This window comes from Vespa velutina, chromosome 1 (genome assembly GCF_912470025.1).
Source record: "Vespa velutina chromosome 1, iVesVel2.1, whole genome shotgun sequence".
Lineage (NCBI taxonomy): Eukaryota > Metazoa > Arthropoda > Insecta > Hymenoptera > Vespidae > Vespa > Vespa velutina.
The window spans coordinates 15,206,396-15,229,124 of record NC_062188.1 but is presented as its reverse complement, the minus strand read 5'-3'; the positions used below and the strand labels follow the sequence as shown (position 1 = coordinate 15,229,124).

Below are 22,729 nucleotides of genomic sequence, written 5' to 3'. Positions count from 1 at the left end.
TACGTCGAAAAATTTTCTATTGACAGAATTGATTTATAAATTTTCTTTTTTCTCATAAACGATCCTTTTAGATTTTCCCTCACGATACATAACATCACGCACATATAAATACATTGTATCTACACGTATAAGTACATAATAGATACATTAAACGATAAAATTGATATCTATTATATAGATACTACATACGTACTCTTTCAGAAAATCCATCCAAAGCTTCTCATGAACGACAGACTCTGCTCGGCTCGACTCGAACAAAATAGCCCTTTTTATTTCTCGACGTACTTCCCCGTTCTTTGAAATACAATAGTCTCGAGCAAAACGTTCGTAAAGGACGCTGAAAGACCGTCGGAACTGCTCCCCGGTGAGAAAGAACAAATCGACTTTTTCCTTCTCGTTGATAATTTCGCGGTTCTTACGTTAAAACTTCGTTGAAACGAATTTTCGACGAAACTTTTGCTGTAAGACCAAAAGAAAATTCTTTCGTTCTAGTATCGACATTGTTCACCTCGTTTTACTTTATTTTTATGAACGAAACGATTTATTACGAGGCAACAGGACGTAACGATAGAACGGAGATACGTCGAAAAAAATTGTGCCCAAGTACGCTTAATCGAAATAATTCACAAAAATTTGATAATTGACTCGGTTACTCAAATCATCATGAAGTATTCGCAATATGAAAAGTTCGACATATCTTTCTACGCGATTACGTTACCATTTAAAAAAGTGAAAAATTATTATTACTATTAAAAGAATTTAAATACCATAATAATGCTTATATGGAATAAGAATGAAGTAAATATGAAAAGAATAGAAAGACAATTTATTTTTTTGTCAAGTTCTTTACACCTCTTTAACAATGCTTATTTACTTACTTCTTAATGCATTCGCAATCCTTTGAAAAAAAACAAAAAATTACTTCTTTATACCATCTCTTCACACGCTTTTCTCTCCAATTTACTCTTTTGTGTAAATATATATATATATATATATATTCATTCCGTAATACCACTTGGAAAGAGTACATTTTAACACCTCTATTTATTTCTTACCATGTATGAAAAAAATGAGTGGTGCGGTTGCTAATTAAAATATAATAATGTAAATATTCTTCGAAAGAAAAAAAAAAGATAACCTCGTAGGAATTGGCATCGTAACTCTAACGAAAAAAGTTAATGAAATTTCGAGGATATAAGTAAATAATGATAATAAAAAAAAAATAAAATGGAGAAAGAAACTTATCTAACAATACTATAAGAAATTAAGCGAGAAAGAAGAGGAGAAAAAGGGGAGAGGAAATCGGTCGGAGGTAGTTAAAACCCAGGGATTAAGCGATTACTTTCGAAGTTAAGCATTGTTCTCGCTGGTCCATCAATTCAGACCGAATCGATCTCTCCCGGCGGCCGATTTTCACGCGTCGATCCCTTCGTACGGAATTAAAATCTTTATCCGCGTTCCTCTGCCTGCTTCGCTTGATCTCTAAAGATGGAATGAGAGAAACTAACGGACAAGAGAGTTCGATGCGTTCGAAAGTGGGACTGGCGCAGTATGGACAATCGAAAAAAGGGATGGAACGGGAGAAGAGGGTAGAAGGGATGGAAGTGAAAGAGAGTGGGATAGTTCCAGTTCGTGAAACTGCACCGATCATTCGTTTCGAAACGTCCACGTTCGCACCCGGTCTGATAAGCGTCACCAATTTTTTTCATCTTCTATCTTTATCTTTCACACACGACCACCCTCTATCCCTCTCTCTATCTTTCTCTCTCTCTCTCTCCCTCTCCCTCTCCCTCTCTCTCTATCTATCTATCATCTATCTATCTATCTATCCATTCGCCTGTCCATCTCTCTTTCCGCACCTCTCGCAATTTTTTTTCACGCGTCCCTCGATTTACATGCGCCAGCAAAATCAAAGTCCCTTTCGCCTCGAGTCTCACTCCAGTAGACGTCCATGCTTATCCTACTATTGAAGAATGTTTCGCGAAAGACCAATTATTTTTTAATGCTCGTTATGTCTCAACATTTTCACTCGGTCCTTGGTATCGGACTGGATCATCGTCCGTTAAACGCATGCACACTGCTCTCAAATACGTGTAAATAAGTTTCGAATATGAATGGATCGATAAATTCGTTCCCTTAGAATTCAATGAATGTTAGTAAGATTTAACGAGCAATGTATACGACTACTATGTACTAATATAGAAACCGTACTTCGACATTTGAATTTGTTTCATTACGCGTATCGGAGATTACGCGTTTGCCTGCGTTATACTCGATTAACAAGATTTGTCCGAAAGGTAGCAGTTGCCATTGGTATAATCGGAAAGCGAGGTAAACGGAAGATCGTTTTCCCGCCGGGCAATACTGTGTGCGAGTTGAAATAGTTTTGAAAGGCCAAAGTCTGAGTATGTATCGATCGCAGAGTGTGCGGATTCCCGCATAGCTCGCATTTCCTGCATTTCCTCAACTCGGCTTATCTTACCACGACAGTTAGCCGAAGATCAGGCGGAAAGTGTAACCACTCTCGATCGACCCACATACATTATCACTGGAAATTCGGCTGGGCGTTCTCGCCGATACTCCGAATACTGTTCGCCGCTTCTCGAGCACGGAATGTTGCTATTGCGGACGCGCGTTTCTACGCGTACAAACTACGTAGAGTACGCACGTACACATAGATATATATTACGTGCGTTTACGTCGAGTATTCGAATTCGATCATATATAGTAACGTTGATAATATGTCATAGATGAAAAGTTAATAACGTTAAATGAAGTTACGTTTTGAATGAAATTCGTGATCAAAACGTCCTTTAAATGTCGGATCACATTGGTGTTCATAAAATTAATATAACTACCGTTCGTTATTAACGATATCAATTTACTGATATAACTACAATTCTTTATTACCTTTTATAAAATAAGACACGATATTTTGTTATTATACTTATTATTTTATCGGGTTTTACGATCTTCGATTTCTCATATTTCTTCTTTTAATTTCGTCGCCTCGTAAGTCATTAATTGAAAACTCGAACGTTATATCTTGTTATACGTCCACTTTAAAACTTTTCCACAAGTTCTTTCTCTACTGACAACCCGCCCATTTTATGAAAATTGATCTTTGACCTGGTTGACGGATAACTAAACATTGATTTTTCAAAAAACGCCGGAAGTACGTGTCGAAACGTAGAATTTCCGGTACAGTGGGTTTGTACGCATACATATACAAAAACACATTTCACTTCCATCTTACGAAAAAAATTCGTTGGCTCGAGCTCACTCGTTGATTTCTGAGTGAAAAACTAATTTCCTAATTGCGATCCAAATTTTTTTCCTTGAAATAGCTGAGAGTTTACTTTTCTCCCTCTTATTTTCTCTCTTTCTCTCTCTCTCTCTCTCTCTCTCTCTCTCTCTCTCTCTCTTTTTCTCTTTCTCTTCCTTTTTTCTCACGGTAGCTTCTTCATTTTTGTTTTATCCCTTTGTTCAGAAAACACACTCTCCCTCTCTTTAATGTTCTTCTATAGCTTATCCACACTCATCATAATCGCTACTTCTTTCGTATACGACGAGTGCATTACGAAACCATCTTTACTTTCTTTCCCAACGAGACTTTTACAGATGTTAAAAATTTTGATTGAAGTTTCACGGTGATGATTACAACGAGAGAGAGAGAGAGAGAAAGAGAGAGAGAAAGTCTTTTCAAATTATGAAAAAAATACATATAGCGAACGTATGCATATATTTTCAACGAAAATTTCTAAAATATATGTATATATATATATATGTGTGTGTGTGTGTGTGTGTGTGTGTGTGTTTGAAAATTGTTAAGTTTTTAAAAAGTTTTTCTCTTACGTTTACGTTTACGTGTGTATATACGTGTTATGCTTAATATAGACAATGCAACTAATCCAAAAGACGAAACAGTAATCCTTGCGACTGAAAACACGTTCGTCCTACAAATCTCTTTAATTACTCCTCTTCCGTAATGTCTCTTGAAATAATACAAAATAAAGGAAACCGAGTAAACACGGCGTGTATTACTTTTCTCGGTATCCTCTATACGTTTCGGTGCTCACGAAACGAGAAAAGGATTACTTTCGTAGACGTCGAGAGAAAATATCAGGGAAACACGCGATTTGAAAAGTATGTACCTAGATAATAGATATCTAAAGAAAAAGTAACATCGAGTAGTTCTCTCGTAATTCTTTGTTACGAATTTCGATTTTTGATATCGACGAAAAAATCGACAATTAATTTATACGAACGACATTGTAGAGAGTGTTAAAAAAAGAAAACAAAAATAATAATAATAATAATAAATAAAAAGAAAATTCTTAATTAGTTAATATAGCTGGATATGCAACATCGTTGTCCGAGTTGTTTGAAAATCCAAGTAATTTTAAAATAATGGAACGTAAGGAGGTCAGAAGGATAATATACTCCGCTTCGACATACATATAATATAACGAGCGAGCGTTATGCGAAGGTTGAGAACTAAAGAGAAAAAGAGAGAGAGAGAGAGAGAGAGAGAGAGAGAGAGAGGGAGAAAGAGAGAAAGAAAGAGAAAGGAAAGGCTAAGCGTAGATGTACGATATAACGGTAAAAGAGAGCTGAACGTTTTATTAAGCCGGATACATAAAAACCACAGGCAGCCTCTACGGAGTGCACAAGGCTGCCTGGCTTGTGTACGGAAGAAGAGCTGTAAAAAGGAAAGAGAGAGGAAAGAGGATGGAGGATGGAGGATTGCAGAGCCGGTGGTGGAACGGTCGTATGAAAAGAGTAGAAAAGAAAGGAAGACTCAACGCGTTATAACAAAGGAGCCAGCCAGCAAGAGCTCTGAATTCATCCTCCTCGATTCTGCCTTTTTCACCCCTCTCCCTCTTCCCCTTCCACACCGACAACCCATGATTTTATCTCCCCCGCTAACCTCGACGTCCACGCAACTCCCTCTGCTTCGCATTTTTCTACTATCTATAAAGTTAAAAACTAAGGGAACGCTTGCAAAACGTTCGTATCATCCTCACCTTTTACCTTTCCATACCAGGATTTTTTTTTCTTTTTTTCTTTTTTCTTTTTTTTCAATCCAAAAAATGTTCGAGGGTTACGCTTTATTAAATTGTTAGAGCGCAGCTTGTTACTCGCATGAACTTACGATGGTTATTATCTTTCCATGGGATTGAAACGAACAAACGGATTGATTATTATAATGTATTCGCGCTTTTTTTTTTTTTGTTTTCTTTTTCATTGTACGTACATACCTAGATTGAATATCAAGTGATTTAAAGGATTAAGGATATATAACGATACTACGATACATTATTACTACTTATACTATTGTATTTATAATTGGAACTCTATTCGAAATACGTTTCTCTATCTAACGATCATAGGAACGACATTAGGAAGTCACAGATCGATCGAACAATACATCCTTTGTACCAAAATGTTCTCTTGAACATACTCTGACCGGTTAAGCAATCGTAGTTCATTCGCATAATCGACTCGTGGATACGTACAACTCAATAGTCGTCTAATTGCCAAAACGTTACTCACCGAGCTTTGATTCGCAAGCAATTTAGAGTGAGACTTAAACGAGTGACTAAGCCGTTCAAGCAATCTCATCTATCACTGAATTAATGTGTTTTTGTTTCACTAGACATTCTATCCTTTACGAATTCATGGTTTATTCCGATCGATTTGTTTGAAATAAAATCGATAAAAATTACAAACGTGAAGGTAGAAAAATTTTCTTGTTCGTCTTTTCTATCGAAAAAAGATATTTTTTAAATCGTTCCAACGATAACAAATACCTCGTTATCGTAAAAATAATATCTTCAAGATTCTCCTCTACAACACGACGATCTTTTTTAGTTCAAAATTCTAACACGAAATACCAATAAAGTGCAAAACGAACATTCAAGTTGTTCGAGTCTCGTTTCTTAAATCCTTAAATTGCAATAGCTAAATGCAAAACACGTAGACACTTACCAATGTCAATAAATTCGTCGTCTGAAAATTTTCCTCTTGAAACGTAAATATCGCGTACGTGAATGTTATCTCACTCGAATTGCTTTCTATTTCGAGAAATGATGTCTCTATAACTTTTGACCGATTTGTACTTCTCAAAGGATCGATCTATCGTCCAATTTCCTAAATACATTCAAGTCCAGTAAGATGAGATGGTTCCGAAGAACGTTATAAATATCTCGAATGTTAGTAGAAACAGTAACTTCTTGAATAGTATCAAAATAAATCCACTCGATATTCATAAAAAAAAAAAAAAAAAAAAAAAAAAAATGAATATAAAACATGATTTCTCTGTAGTATAATAAGTAGATCCGTAATTTTGACACGCTACGTTTTTTAAAGAAAATTTTGATCACGTAATCCCGGAAAAAAATATGTTTTATCGTTATAAATCAAAGAAATACATTCATGAATGTTTCGAATGTAGGTTCTTCTTTTTTTCCCCCTTCCCCCACTGGCAAAATATCAACGATACGTAAATATAAACCTACAGATAGAAAGAATCAATAAATTTTATGATCCCTTTTTCTCGCATGCCAGTCTCACGCATCACAAATGTATGTACGGTCTTTTGCAAGCTCAGCAACGATCGGTCTCTTCTTCTTGATGCACTTATGGACTAAGCATATCGTAGAAAAAATGAAAAAGAAATAGAACATCTTTTTTCGAATAATACGAATCATCAATATTGTTTTGACTAACGTTAAGAGAAAGAGAGATAAAAGAGTTCGATTATAAAATTAAAATTATGCAAAGTATTCACTGTCACTTACATGTTGATAATCACATAGTTAAATACTGCTATTTCAGTGTTTTACAATAACATTCTTTTATGTCTTCTTCATTACGTGTATCCTAACTACGATATCAAGCGCTATTATATGAAAGGCGAAAACATATGATTTCAACGTGATATGATATTAATCTATTTCAACCTTAAATGTTTTATACGTTTACATGTCTCTTTCTTTTCTTACATCTCTCTCTCTCTCTCTCTCTCTCTCTCTCTCTCTCTCTCTCTCTCTCTCTCTCTCTTTCTTTCTAATTCACGAAGCGACGATCGTTGCTATAATACATCAATTTTTCGAGTGGAGTGCTCACGTTGGTTTATTTGTCAAGAATTCGACATCATACATAGTATAAAACAAAAATGTTTTAACTCTTTGAGGCACAGGATTTCAGATAAAAAATAGACCCATGTTGCACAGGAATTTTATCGAGTTTTAAAAGAAACAAAATTAGTATATTTTTTAAATCCCACCATACTTTCATCATTTGCAATTAAATTAATCATTGATTTTTATTATAAAATGATCAATGTTCCTCGCTTATAAAGAACTAATTTTTATAAAAATTAACTTACCTCTGCGATTTTTCACATGAAATTAAGAAAAAAAAGTTGGTGCAATAAACAATTGGTCAACCGATAACTGCCTGTTGAATGTTGCCAACATAAGGAATACATTTGTAACATTGTTTGAAGACATTACCAACTGCTTTATATAAATAAGGCGAAATATAAACCTATGCACATGCAGCTACTGCAAGATTTCGAGGTGGGACTAAAAATGTCTCACCATGCCACTATGTGCCCGTGCATACATCAAAAAGGTGGAACACTTTTAATCCCGCCGTGCCTCAAAGAGTTAACCGCAAACCAACGAATAAATAGAGACATGTCCGTTCTTTCTTTATGCGAACGAATAATTGGTACGATAATAAAGAGTAAAATATTGGAAAAAGAAAAGACTTATTGAGGATTTTCAAGATTTTCAAGTGTAGTCAGTAAGTAGGATCAATGCTACGAACGAAAACAACCGAATAAAGCTTGACTGATTCCTTGGAAGATTCTAAATTGTCTCTGACAATTTGCTGTTCTATCTTGAACACTATCCTACTTACTTTTTTCTCCTTTCTTATCTCCTTTTTTTTTCTTTTCCAATTTGTCTATCCATTCTAATCCATCATTCCCTTTACTTTTCTTCCACCAAATTCTCCGCATGAGAAAGAGAGACATTGAGGGTAAAAGAAGAATAAATGAGATTATGTTCGATCGTGAATCGATAGAAACGAATTTGACGTTAACGTTAATGTTAACGTACCGACATATTTCATTCAGCACTTTATACGTCGAAATTCAATTCAACTATTCGAAATTTGCTATTCGAAACTGGTAAATACGTACGAACCTCTATTTGCATAATAAGACGGCAAACTTTAGATTGCGCCTGCTAAGTGGCAAAGTACGCATTGTTAATTTTATAGGCCGATTTCAGTAACATGCAACTTCTGTCTCTAGATATGTATACATGTACGATCAACATAATATTGATCTCATATAATTCGCGTCGCGCTTAAGATGAATGTGCACTGTTATATTTTGCGAACAAAACTTGTACCAAGACGAAGAAATGTAAGCAAAGATTGCTGGAGAAATTACGATGAATTACGATTATCCCATTAAACGTAGATATATTTTTTAGTACATAGAAATAAAACAATAAAATTGCTTCCAAAGTAAAAATATTCATTTCGATATTACGTTTCATCTTTAGTTGAATCATTTCATTATTCGTATAATAGTCCATTCATTTTATTATTTTAACCATCAACAAAGCCATTTCGGTTTTTGTGTGTTACATATCCAATTTATTACGCTGATATAAATTATTTATAATGATTATGATACACTGATTTATAATTTATAATATTTAACTATCATATTCATAACGATTCGTAATAATAACGCTTATTATATATATAAAATAAAATTGTATTATGTACTTTTATATATATATATATATATATATATATATATATATATATATATATATAATTATAAAAGTACATAGTACAATCTTATTTTTAATAATTGATTCAGTATTCGTAAAACTTATCGAAAATGTAATTATGGATCTTTGTCGTAATTCTCTTTATAAGAAATATTATCGAAATTGTAATTTGCAAAGGTTTATAGTGGTAATTGTTTACATTTCAGTTCGTAAAATGAAAAAATCGAAAAAAGAAAGCAAATAAGTAGACAAAAAAGTAAAGAGGATAATTTCAAACAACATCGGATAAATAAGTAAGGTTGTGAGGTAACAATGAGAAAGAGAATTCTTTATCCCAATAAAACTTGTATTTCATGTGAAACGTGGTCTTGTAGCTCTCACCGTCTAAATGAAGATGAAAGTAATCCTCTTAAAACTTCGTAACATTTCGAAACATACCAATGGCGTATGTATTTGCAAAGTCGAGATAAAAATCGACTATAGAGAGATGAGTCTATTATAAAACCATTTATTAATAAGATGAGAAAGAAAACAAAGGGTAGCGCTTTAGATAGAAATTAGTAAATTAATGAAATTCCATGCCAACGTAATAATTTCCCGAGGAATAATGTCGATGAACGAAGCTCTCTCTCTCTCTCTCTCTCTCTCTCTCTCTTTCTCTCTCTCTCTCTCTTTCTCTCTCTCTCTCTCTTTCTCTCTCTCTCTCTCTCTCTCATTCTCTATCTTTTTCGCATTTAAAAAAAATTAATCCGATAATTACGCTCTGCATTCGCTTTTAAAGCGAAAGGAGAAATTTCTCTGAGCGTACGGTAAAATCATCACTTTGTAACGATGCCTGTAACCGTTGTTATGTCGTTAATATTACCTCGTAGTAACATGGTCGTCCTGGTTACGTCGCAAGTTCCTCGATGGTTTGCAAGTTTTCGTTGCAAATGTTTCATCGTCGATGGTATATTAACCCGTGCTAAGTTTAAGCCATTTGAATCCTCGATAGAGATGTTCAGGGCTTAGCGGCATAGTGATGGGCGTAACTTTAATAGCGCACAGATTTAACAGACTGCGGCTTGGTAGTAACTTTAGAACGACGTATCTCAATACTATACTAACATTTGTGGAAACCTCAAAAAGGGATCTCTGACTCTATTGCCACAGCGATTCGTGGAAATACTTTCGTTTCTATTTTCTCTTCATTTCTTACCCTCTTTTTCTCTTTTTGTTTCTCTCTCTCTCTCTCTCCCCCCTCTCTCGTTCCCAAAACTCAACAGATCTAATTCAATTAGTAGTAGAATGTTATCTTATTTGATCATCGTAAAAGTTTGATTCATTTAAAAATAACATATACCTAAAATATAGGAATAGCTATCTTAGTCTCTTACAATTAATCCCGTTGACTTACGAAGCTCGGGGATTACCTCAAACTTTTCGTTGCATTTAACGCTTACGAAGTCTGGCGAAATGTTCACTCTCATAACATCAACTTCTTCCGTTTGGAAGACCCAAAGGGTCATCCCTTCCTATCTTAGGATTACAAAGTTTCCGTTTACATTCGTACAATAAATACCATAAAACCTAAAGAAATAATTTTACGATAAGAACGTAACATTTTTCCTATAAGAATAATATAATTTTAACAAAGCTTATAAAATTGTATTATTATCGTAGCGATTTAAAATTTGATTAATTTATTTTATAAACCATCTCATAATACCAACACGAATAAATGATTCTCGGTATATCGTACTTACATTAATTTATCTCGTGTTACATTTAAATACAGTAGAGATTATTAGAAACTTTTAAGTACAGCAACACGTACGAATTTTCCTACCTTCAACAGGGTGGTTGACAAGAAACTTTGTAATCCTGAAGCAACACGTTTGGAAGTAAGTAGATATCTACACAAAAACAAATCTTAAACTACGAAGGGAAGCTTGCAACATTCTCGAAATTTTCTACGGCAATTCAACGAGATAATGTTATACAATCGACTTAAATACATATAGATAAATAATTTACAATTGTAACTCATCCATTTACTCTTATATTAAAAAAAAAAATTAAAAATAAATAAATAATGGAAGATAGTATTACACAACGATATCGATTTGCATGAAATTGAAGAGTCAGTAAATGTTTTAAATTGTAGAACGATCTTTATTATCTCATTCGTCGAAGGAGAAAAAGCTAAAGCACAAAACATTTTCGCAAGAAAGGATTTCCATTATCAAGACAACGTGTTTCCTCGCGTTACATTAACGTAGACGAGTATATTTCAGTAGAAGTGCATTAAAGCGCAATACGTACAAGTTCGTACCTTGCATTTGCATTTAGGGTGGAAAAACAAATGGTGACATATTCGGAGGTATCTTGTTTCACGTACTCAAGAATGTCGGTTCTCTTGTTTCAGGCTCTAGTGTACCGAGACGGAAACTTAGTTTCTGGATCCTTGGAAGCGTTAGTGCAGCACATGGTACCAACCGAGGAATATTATCCCGATCGTGCTTACCTCTTTGCCTTTTTGCTAAGTGCAAGGCTCTTCATCAAACCGCACGAGCTATTGGGTGAGGTTTGCGCCCTTTGCGAACATCAGCAAAATCTGAATGGAGAAGGCGGCAAGGTGAGTTCTCGTTTTCTCTATTATTCTTCTTCTTTCTTTTTTTTTTCTCTTAGATATGCCTACCGCGCCGCCAAGAACACGACTGGTACCGTGCGTTATCGTCTCGTCGCATCTCACCTCGACCTCTCCCCTCTTCTCTCATCGTTCATCTTACCTCTCCTACTCTTTTCAAAGATAACGAGTTTTTTTTGCTGCTTTACGAATCAATTTCTAGGTCGACATTGTCCTACCCAAGGAGACAAGGGAACAACACGATTATATTATAAATATCACTTTATATGTGTTTGTAATTTGGTTATAACTTGTAATAAACATTATTTAAAGGTCATTTTAAATCGTTGTTCATCGATATTATATACAAATGAAAAACATTTCTCATCATATATGTGTGTGTGTGTGTGTGTATATATATATATACATATACATACGGTAACGATTTAATAATATATATATATACAATACAAATTTGATTAAAAAGAATATTTAATGAAAGATATAACAAAAAAATATAAGAGATATCTACTAATAAATAGATATGTCATTTTAGAAATTCTCTTAACGAATAAGAAACGAGAAAATAAGGAAAATAAGAGATATATTAATAGTGATTGTAGTAATAGTAATAATAATAATAGTAATGTGGTAGATGGTAGGAGAAAATGCAAATTAATCAAAGTAACACGAGGATTTTGCAGGAACGACTACACCGTTTCGTGCCCCGACTGGTGCAGCTGTTGGCAGAATGGACGGAGACTTTCCCGTACGATTTTCGGGACGAAAGGGTGATGGGTCACGTCAGATCCATCACGCAGAAGGTCGCTGCGGTCGACGCGGCCGCGCGACAGGAAGTTTCGGCCTTGCTTCAAAACTTACTTCTCAGGCTCACAGCCCTCGAGAGGTACGAGGAGGGCCTAGCGAGATTGGCCACCGAGGCGGCGACTGAACAGCTCACGCAGGTTCGTAACTTTGAAACGATGAAGCGTCATCCTCCGACGACCGACCAACCTACCAACCACGATGGATCTCTGAATTTTAACAGCACGAATGCCCGCGTGTCGTCTAACATGTAACTTGCTAATTGAAGCGAGCTCACGACTCGTGTGGTAAACTATCTTACTTCTCTCTCTCTCTCTCTCTCTCTCTCTATATATATATATATATATATATATATATATATATCATCTATAACATCGGATAAGCCATCGAAGAAGCGAAGGAACACTCGACTCCACGATCGAGTCTTTACCGAGGGATTTGTGAGTCGTTGCGGGAAAGTGGAAAATTTCCGGTCCAAAATTCATCGATCGAATTTCAGGTCGCGGCTTACGAAGATAAATCGAGGACATCGAGAGATTCGATGTAACCGAACGTTCGTTCCGTGTTAATATTCCATAGGCATTTTCGCTAATCCACCATTGGCTCTTCTATTCCTCTCACGCGTATGGATTTTATAGTCATATAATACTTGCTTCGCAATCGTGTTTATAAGCACTCATCCCATGCTCATCGGTCACCTTTACGCCTCTCTCTCTCTCTCTCTCTCTCTCTCTCTCTCTCACTCTCTCTCTCTCTCTCTCTCTCTCTCGTGCACGCGAGTTCTCTTGGTCACTATCCTGTAGATGCGTGCACTTTGCGCAGTTAGTGTAACAGCGTTACTCTGCTAGTTTCCCTAGTACGAGAGACAGTAACTATTCCGTTAATTTGATTACCGTACACCTATCTGCCACCGCGTGTAACACCTGCTAATGGCTAATTTGCAACTGCATTAGTTAGTTAAATATGCCGACGCACGGGTCAAGCTCGCGTCCTCGCTTGGTCCTTAATCAGGAGGAAATTGCGTGAGCACCGGTATTACACCCTGCTGATATCCGTGGGTACTGTCCAGAGAAATTGCCAATGCGTAACTTATGTCCTTGAACGTTCCCAAACTTCGTTAACAGCTACAGCATTAGAGAATTTTCGACGTTAGCTAACTCGACAGTGATTACGAAAATGTTACGTTCGGATATGTAAATGTTATGCAATTCGTTCGGAGCCAACACGAAGGATTTCATTATGATGGAAGCAAAAAGTTCTTTTTCCGAGAACGATAGAAATCAGTTAACAAACGTTTCTAGAAGTCAATAACAGCAAGGAATTCTTTCAAGGAAACGTAAAAACTACAATGGAATCTTTTCTCATGAAGCTAGCAAGAAAACACAACGTATGTATCAATAATTTATCAAAACTTTGAACGTTTCTTAGAAATAAATATGGAAAGGAAAGAAAATGAAAAAAAAGAAAAAAAGAAAAGAAAACATATAGAAGAGTAAAAAAAAGAAGAATAAAAAAAAAAAAAAGTATACCTAGGCAGTTTCTCTTTCAAAAATTATTGTTAAGTTATATAAAATATATGAGAAAATTTTATTGATGGAAACAAAATAGGTGTGTCCATTACATTCATAAAAAATATGAGTTATAACTTTACAAATTCTCAGTTTATGAAAGAGGAATATGAACGAATTAATTCGAAAAGATGGAAACTAGCTTTATCTCAAACTTTACGTTAGTCGCACGAAGCAGATCTCTCGTTTACAGGCGAACTCGTCGACAAATCGTGCCACTTTTGCATAGTGGAGTGAGTTTCGAAAAGTACGACGAACTTTGAGTTTAATAACCTGAAGCCTTTGCAAAAGAATTCACTGTCTCTCTCTTTCTCTTTCTCTTTCTCTTTCTCGACGGGCCTGCTCCTTTTATACATCTTCCTTTTTTTATTTTTTTTTATATATATATTTTTTTTTTCTTTTTTTTTTTATTTTCATTTCTCAGTTTGCTCTTCGGCATCGAAGCTTTTTTCCTCCTTCTTTTCTAGCCTTTCTCGTTCGGTACTACTAAGTAAGCGATTCAATGCACATACATACATACATACGAGTGGAGCTAAGGAAAAACCGCACCAAAGGAAAGTTCGCTTTGGCCGCTTTCTACGGATTAAATCTGTTGACGTAACGACACGAGAAACGTTTTAAAGATCATTCGTCTGTTTTAAAAGACCATCCCTTTCGGGAAATGCCACGAGAATTTTCATTAACATTATCGTCCTATTGACGTGATTGAAAGATCGTAAAGAAATAAAAAAAAAAAAACCGTGTTTCCATGTAAATAAATAGATCAATTTTAACGAAGGAAGAAAAGAAAAAAAGGAAAAATTTGTTTTATAGTAATTTGAGATAATATGATTTTGGAAAATTACTTTTGCCTTTCTCGGCTTTTTTTTTTTTTTTTTTAATATTTTGTCAGAAAATATTCCCATTAACAACGAAGAGATATTTGGAATATTTTACTATATAACTATCTAACTATAATTTTTTAATAAAATATCGAAAGTTCTTCGATACGTTGTACCTCGCAAAAGTATTGAATTAAAATGGATATGGACTTTCGAGGGATAAGAAAAACGCATTCGAACGTGACAAATCAGTTTCTTGCCCGGATGAATCCCATCAGCGCGTTAGTAAGTCCTCGCTAATCGTTACTAGCAAGAAACTTGTGCAAATTCTGCTCACGGTACTGCAAGCGTACCGAACGAGCGCAACTTATCGGCGTATTCCACAACGTGCCCCTCTTCCACGTCTCACCCGCACAACCCTTCATCTAGAATCGCAGGTTGCATAACGTCGTAATACACTTCTTTGGTCACCATCGGATTATCTCGCGCTCGAAACTTACGCAGTTTCCAAGTTCGTATTTGGAAAGAGGTAAATGCGCTACGTTCACTCCTATGCCGATTAAATTTCGTTAACGATTTCGAGAACGGACTCACTGAATTTCTCGTCTCCCTTAGAAACCAACGATACGACACTTTTAATAGTTCACTTTCAAACAAAGTTTAATTAAAATTCAGCTTTCAGTATGATACTTGTACGTGAGAATAAGTACTTATGTATCTTACATTTGAATAAAGAAATGGATAGAAAAAAAAAAGAAAAAAAGAAAAAAGAAAGAAAAAAAAAAAAGAGAAAAGAAAATATCTAATGTTAAACGCAATCTTCCATCAATTCTTACTCTTTATTTCACATCGTTAATATTTGAAAATGATTGCAAAATCTCATGCGTTTCGAAATAACAAATCTTCGTAATTTTACGATATCCTTTATCGCCGTATAATAAGAAGAGAATCTCACGTTTTCACGGGTTCCCGTTGAAATACGTAAAAGGGGAAAATGATCGCGATCCGCCATACGGAAATTTCTCTTTGCTTTAACATAATATAAGGATTTGATGTATTTCGACGCATAATAATTCGACCGAATAAAAGAGACTTTGAGATTCCATTTGCTTCTAAACCGATCACGCAGCTCAGCGATCTCATTCGTCGTCGCTTTGGACATTCCGCTTTGCCCAAGAAAAGTACGTACCTACATTTTGTTCGAATGTCTCTCTCTCTCTCTCTCTCTCTCTCTCTCTGCTTTTACCATTTCTATAAGGTGTTTCTATAAAATCATTCAGTTCGTTCACTTTAGCCTTGATAAAATTATTTTTATATTGAAAAACGATAAATATTTCCTTTGAAAAAAAAAGAAAAAAATCAAGTTAAATGTTCCTATTAACTATTGTATTTTTTTTTTTTTTTTATCTATAAAGAATAATTCTAACTGTCTCTAGCAAAGCGAGCTTAAATGTACACCCGGTATATATACATGTATATATATATATATATATATATATATATATATATGCATTTACATATGCATATATACTTATACACGTACATCTACATATTTATATTTAACATACGAAACGTGAAAAAAAGAATGAGAGAAAAGGAAAAGAAGAAAAAAAGAAAGAGAGAAATAAAGAGAAGAAGAAAAGAGAAATGAAAGAAAGGACAAAGAAAAAGAGAAATAAAGAAAGAGAAAAAGGTTGCGCAATCTTGATACCCTTCAGTCTCATACGCAAGTTTCTTTGAAGATTGTGTCGCGCCATCAATATCGTTGGAAAATCAAATGAAACAGGACGACCGAAGGATCGAATAAAGGAAAATCTCGAAGAGATACGACGTCCTCTCTTTACCAGTCAAAGTGAGGAAGAGAGAAAGAGCTTTGAAGGTGATCGAACCTAAACGCACTTTGACGTCCGACAAACCGAACAATGCACGTTATTTTCCATTTCTTATTTCTTATCCCTTTAGTTCTTTCTTTTATTTATCATTTTATTTCGTATTACGAAACAGATTAGAATTTTCTTGAAAATTTCACGACGCCTTTCAACTCCTAAGATGATCCGGTGAAAATCGTTAAGCTTTTTAAAACAGGTTAAAATACTTGCTGGAAACAAAGATAGAAAAAGATAAGGTCGTTCTTTTACGAACCAATTAGACGGACCAATAAAACCAGTAGGACCAATTAAAACGTTGCATTATCGATGCTCTTTCCTCGTCTTTCGATGTTACAGTGTAAATCGTAGACGAGTAATTAAAAATAACTCGTCGAGCAATTACCTATAGGTACTCAACGAACGAATTCGTTGCTAATTACCATTTCTCTGCTTCAGAAAACAACTACTATTGATCATTTCCTAACAAGTTGATTGCTTAACGATGTAACTAACTAAATTGACAAAGATCTATTTTGTTATCTCTCTTTATCTCCTTTTTCTTTTTTTGGATTGTCAACTTTGGTCGTCCAACTTGAAAAAAATCTAGGTCGGGCTTTCGTCGTTTCTCAGCTCTTCTTGGCTCTCTTTGTCACGTGTCATTTCTTTTTATCTCGCATAGCCGGAAAAAATAGGTTAATAGCGACGATATTTCACGTACACGCTCGACAACATTGCTCTCATCTACGCATAGAGTCACGCAAGGATGTCCGTTGCCGATCTCTATGTGTACATATGTATGTTTGCAATGGTAACGAATAAGTGGTTTCTATCCTTTGGTCTACCAGCAAGAAGAAAGCAAAACAAAATGTGGAATTTGGAACTAATCTGATTTTACTTTTGCGCTATATAGTACAACAACCTCTTCTCATTCGGAACGAAAATAAATAATAAAGAACATAAAAACTAGAGACAGAAATGGAAATATAAATAATAGAGGAGACTATGGTAGTGGTCAGACCAATCATAAGACTTGTCTTGCTTATGGTTTTCTGCATTTCCTTCGTTCTCCTTTGCCAAAGCATGTCGAGTCTTTTTTTCCTCGTAAGATATATGATCATTCATGAAAGTACGATATATATATATATATATGTTTCAAAGAGAGAAAGAAAGAGAGAAAGAAAGAGAGAGAAAAAGAGAAAGAGAGAGAGAGAATAAATGTAAAGGGTATCTATTACTGCAATTAGATAATAACAAAAAGTCTGATTACTTTTATGCAACATTTGAATGAAATGGAACAGCAACTTTAATAATTATCGTATTGCTATCAATTTGAATATCTTGCATGGACAAATAACATATGTCTTTTTATAACATAATTTAATATATCAAAAACAATGTATACTGAATGATACTAAATTACAGAATCTGAATAAAGTATTGCGGCGCAACTTGATGGCCGTTAATGACCGAATCGAAAGTCAAAGAAATTCTTCACGTAATGTATTTTATTCGATTGGTTTCAATTTTCCTATGATATAAAAAAAAACGTAGAGATATTTCGTGAAGGGAATAATAAAGAATCTACAAAAATAATGCAATAAACTGCTGAAACCTTATCGATACGAATACAATGGAACTAACATCGTGCGCGATATGTTACGTCGTTCTAATTAATATCAACAAAAGCGTAATATTTTCGGTAGCGTAAACAATACAAACAATTCATTCTCCTTCTCGTTCATTGATTTGGAAAGAAAAAGAAATGATAACAGGCGTTCGATTGCCATGGGGAGGAATAATATGAAAACGGAGAAAAGTCTATGAGAAATGACAGAAGTTTTGTTTCTATCTCGAAAGCCGAGAGTACTTAAACTAAAGAGAGAAAGAGAGAGAGAAAGAGAGAGAGAGAGAGAGAGAGAGAGAGAAAGAGATATTCGAAAGAATTGCACGGAACAGTGGAAACGGTCAACGAAGAAGAGAGTTGGTCAGACGAGTCTCAGGGAACCACAGGGAGGATATAAATTTTAGCAAGGTCGATTCGGCCAATAGTGAAAAAGGAGAGATAGAGAAAGAAAGGGAAAGAAAGAAAGAAAGAGAGAGAGAGAGAGAGAGAGAGAGAGAGAGAGAGAGAGAGGTGTCTCGAGTACCGAGCTCCCAATCTCGCGAAAATATACGACTGGAGCTATCTGTCGGCGTTTTTCTCTTTCATTCCCAAGACCATAGAGGAACGAGTGTCGGCGTAGCCCTGAGAAACGAACGAATCGGAAAAATCTTTATTAAAGAGGCACTACTCTCTTTTCCATCTCTCTCTCTCTCTCTCTCTCTCTCTTTTCTCTCTCAAAGAAGAAATATTTTCTATTTACACTTCTCGAACGTTATCGTATCTCTTTTGCCATAAGGAGTTACCAGTGCCCACATCGAATTACGAGATTGTAGTATAAAACTTCAGTGAAATCGCTGCCATGTTTGTTTCCGTACCATGTTCAACCAGCCGTAACCTTTTGGAGACCACGATCGTCCGAGAGATAAGAAGTTGGTCTTGGCTCGAATGTTCGCGCTCGACAAAGCGCGAGACGCGAAATTGAAAGAGAACAGACACGGGCGACGAGCGTCGCGACAATACTCTCTCTTCTTCTCGCGTTCTCCTTCAAGAAGACGCCAATCCAGGCCATCTACTACTTTTCTTTTTCTTTCTCTTTTTCTTTTTCTTTTTCGTTTCCTTTCTATTTCTTTTCCTTTTCCATCTCGTACACGTCAAGCCCCCTATCCTTTTTTACGTTTTCATTCTTTTCACTTCGTATCTATACGAAAAAGAATCTTCCATACTCTCTCACAAAGCATTTCTGTCACTTGGTCTTTCAGGTGGACATCACCGAGCTTTGCCCCTCCGCTACGGTACTGGCACAACAATTGACCCACGTGGAACTCGAGAGGCTCTCTTACATCGGCCCCGAGGAATTTGTCCAAGCATTCGCTAAGGTAACATTCATGACACAAAAATGCCTTTTCTTTTCATTCCAAACAGGGACTTCTATAGGAAGAAAAAGCATAGAAAAATAAATAAAGAAATAAAATAAAACGTTGTTAATATCGAGATGTCGTCGAATCGTCTTTTCCAGGAATCTCCTCACTTGGAAACATCTTTCAAGGACATGAAAAAGACTCGGAATCTTGAGTCTTATGTCCAGTGGTTCAATCGATTGAGTTATTTCGTAGCGACCGAAGTATGCAAGGTAATAAATCAAAAACTTTGTTCTATATCTTTTAACATTCTCGAAACTAACTTCATATTTTTTTCTTTTTCTCTTTTTTTCTTTTCTTTTTCTTTTTTTTTTTTTTTTTTTTCTTTTTCTTTTTATCGTAGCACGCAAAGAAGAAACAACGCGTGCGCGTCGTAGAATATTGGATAGAGACCGCTCGAGAATGCTTTAATATCGGCAACTTCAACTCATTGATGGCGATCATTGCCGGTCTGAATATGTCTCCAATATCGCGGCTGAAAAAAACGGTAAGTAGAAACTCGAAAAGAGCATTAATTGCGGAACCGAAAAATCGGCTATCTGTCGATTGAGTTTTGAACATATAAGGGATGAAATAGGTAGGAGGAGAGAATAATCGATGTAGCTATGTCGTAATTGCTGAAACGGAAATCGTCGCTCGTTACACTCGTTTACACGCAGTGTAGTCGCGTCAAGAGAAACTCATGCCTGCGTGAAAGAGGAATGGAAGCGTATACTAGGCTGGAAGAGAGGGGTAACCGGAAGCAATAAGCGGCCTGTAATCCTCGTAAATCGAGCGTGGCGCCGCGACGCCGTTCCCGCGACGCCATACCCGCGTTACTGGTGACAAACCAGCGAGAATCGAATTTCCGCATCGTTTCTCTCTGTTCGAAACGGACGGGTGACTGAAAGAACAAATGAACAAACGATATAAACTAGAAAAGGAAAAGAAAAAAGATTCGAAGGAGATGATAAGAAAAATAAAAAAAAATAGAGGGAAGAAAAAGAAGAGATACAAAAGTAGAGAGAGAAAGGGATGTTACAAGAAGGAGAGTGAATTTTTCAAACTAACTTAATTGAATTTCTCCGAAGGGATTTCTCAACATTGAAAAGAGTGTATAACATAAACTACTTGAACAACCATATTGCTAGTTGCAAAGAGAATTTGAAAAAAAAGAAAATAATAATAATAGAAGTAATACTAAGAGAAATATAGGCCATGATATGAATTAATCGAAAAGTTTAATATCGACCCAATCGTTTGATCATCCTACGTTATCGCCCTTCTTTTTCTCTCTTCTTTTCTTTTTCTTTATTTTTATACGAGCTGATTAACCTGAAATATTGAATATTACATACATACGTGTACACATTCTGAGAAGAATTATTTATAGATCTTGATATTTAATATGTCCTTACAAAATAAAAGTTTCATCATAGATAAGATAAAAATAAAATTACTCGTATTCGCGAAGATTGATGTCAATAACGTATTTAAATTTATCAGTAATATAAGACATTTAAAATAGATCTTATATACATACATATATACATACATACATTCCTAGTCGCGATGTGACATACATGAAATGACCGACTTGCCAGAGGCTACGCCCTTGTACGAAGCTTGAAAAGAACGAAAATGACGTTCTGATTGCAATGTCTGACTATGCGCTTCTCTTGCTTCTTTAATATCGCGACGCTATTCCTCTCTTTTGTACAATGATTTTTTTCCTCTTTTTTTTTTTCGCATCTCCGCTTTTCCAAACATCCTCACGAGAGTTATACAGGCGAAAGCACGTATGAGTTTCTTTGACGAACTGAAAAATCTCATTTAATAAAAACTACTGCGCAAAATTTCTTTTACGTAATTAACTGAAATATCGAAGAAATATATATGTATATATTTAAAAGAATGTTTAATATAGAACCCGAAAACAAACAACATGATTACATAAGACATTGAAAACAAACAACATTGATACATCGTTTATTATTATGTTTATGACTATCGATAAAAACTTTTTAATTTAACCCTTACGATAGACAACACCTTTATACGTCTAACGAAAAGTATTCGTAACTATTGATAAAAGAACTCACTCAAAAGATATTTTAATCGAACGAGAAAGAAAGAAATTCTACAAGAACAAAATGAATCGTTTTGATCGCTCGTTGTTAATTTCTGTCACATTGGACCAAACTGACATAAATCTTCCATTCTCTTATGATTCTCATTCGTCGAAAGAGGATGGTCAAGCGCTATTCGAGGTTCATTTGGTCACGCTGACTGATTTATGTAGGGTACGCAGGAAATAATTACAGCCTTCTCTCATCCTTTCATCCCTGGGCCAATAACCATACAAAGTATGAGATACCAACTTCGTAATTTTCGTTAATGAAAATTTATTGCTCGTATTAGTTAACCACGCTCAGTTTTCTTCTCGCGCAGAAGGCCAAAGAATTGATGAAAAAAATTTATGTGGACGCATTTTCGACTTGTATGAATCTTATGAGCTGACTCCTATGAATTTTGTGCGATTTCCTCGATTTTTTCCCTTTATACCCTTCCCCCTCTCTTTCTTTTTTTTTTTTTCAATTCATTTTCAGAAGAACGAGAGAATTTACAACGCGCGTCGTTTAACCGCGCAATTAGCGCGATTTTCATTACGACGCGAAATATCGCCGTGTGAATTCTCGTTTATATTTTTTTTGTTTATCTCTCTCTCTCTTTCTCTCTCTCTCTCTCTCTCTCTCTCTCTCTCTCTCTCTCTCATATTTTTCTTTTCTACCACGGAAAATCGTACGAACACCACCGAAGCGTTTTACTTCGACGAGAATGTGTTGATATAGTCGAAATTTTAATCGCCCGAATAATTACGATGAAGTATTAAAAAAAAAGCTTCGCGAGGTTAGATTTGAACGAGACGGTCGTGTGTATATATGATAAATGCGTTTACATATATATATATACCTACATATATATGTGTGCATGTATGTGTGTGTGCGTGTGTGTGTATGTATGTATATACGACATATCATATAGCAAGATGAAACGGAAATCGAAACCTCTCTTTCGTTTCATGCAATATTCCTTTTGCGCCTGATGTTCCGTTCACAGAGCATCGGAAAGTTTCGACCTTTCCGAGAGCATAAAAGGATACATAGCACTCAAAAATAATTCATTTACTGCACGACGATAATTTAAAAATGGCGTC

General features: G+C 35.4%; 1 protein-coding gene and 1 long non-coding RNA gene across 5 annotated transcripts in view; one reads left to right on the top strand and one right to left on the bottom strand.

The window, feature by feature from the left end:
- LOC124953884 overlaps positions 1-11,794 on the bottom strand; it is a 47,579-nt gene extending 35,785 nt beyond the window's left edge. The window contains exon 1 of the long non-coding RNA XR_007102359.1: positions 11,329-11,794. This is a non-coding gene — a long non-coding RNA (uncharacterized LOC124953884). The remainder of the gene's footprint in view (positions 1-11,328) is intronic.
- The window catches only part of LOC124953572, a 331,352-nt gene that overhangs the window by 299,300 nt on the left and 9,323 nt on the right, over positions 1-22,729 (top strand). For 2 of the 4 annotated variants that reach the window (XM_047505115.1, XM_047505105.1), the window contains exons 6-10: positions 11,230-11,439; positions 12,135-12,395; positions 19,375-19,491; positions 19,632-19,745; positions 19,877-20,020. In XM_047505115.1, the coding sequence (XP_047361071.1) occupies positions 11,230-11,439; positions 12,135-12,395; positions 19,375-19,491; positions 19,632-19,745; positions 19,877-20,020 (846 nt within the window). Of the gene's footprint in view, positions 1-11,229; positions 11,440-12,134; positions 12,396-19,374; positions 19,492-19,631; positions 19,746-19,876; positions 20,021-20,110 lie in introns of all 4 variants that reach the window. The other 2 variants (XR_007102265.1, XM_047505123.1) reach the window with 2 other exon arrangements.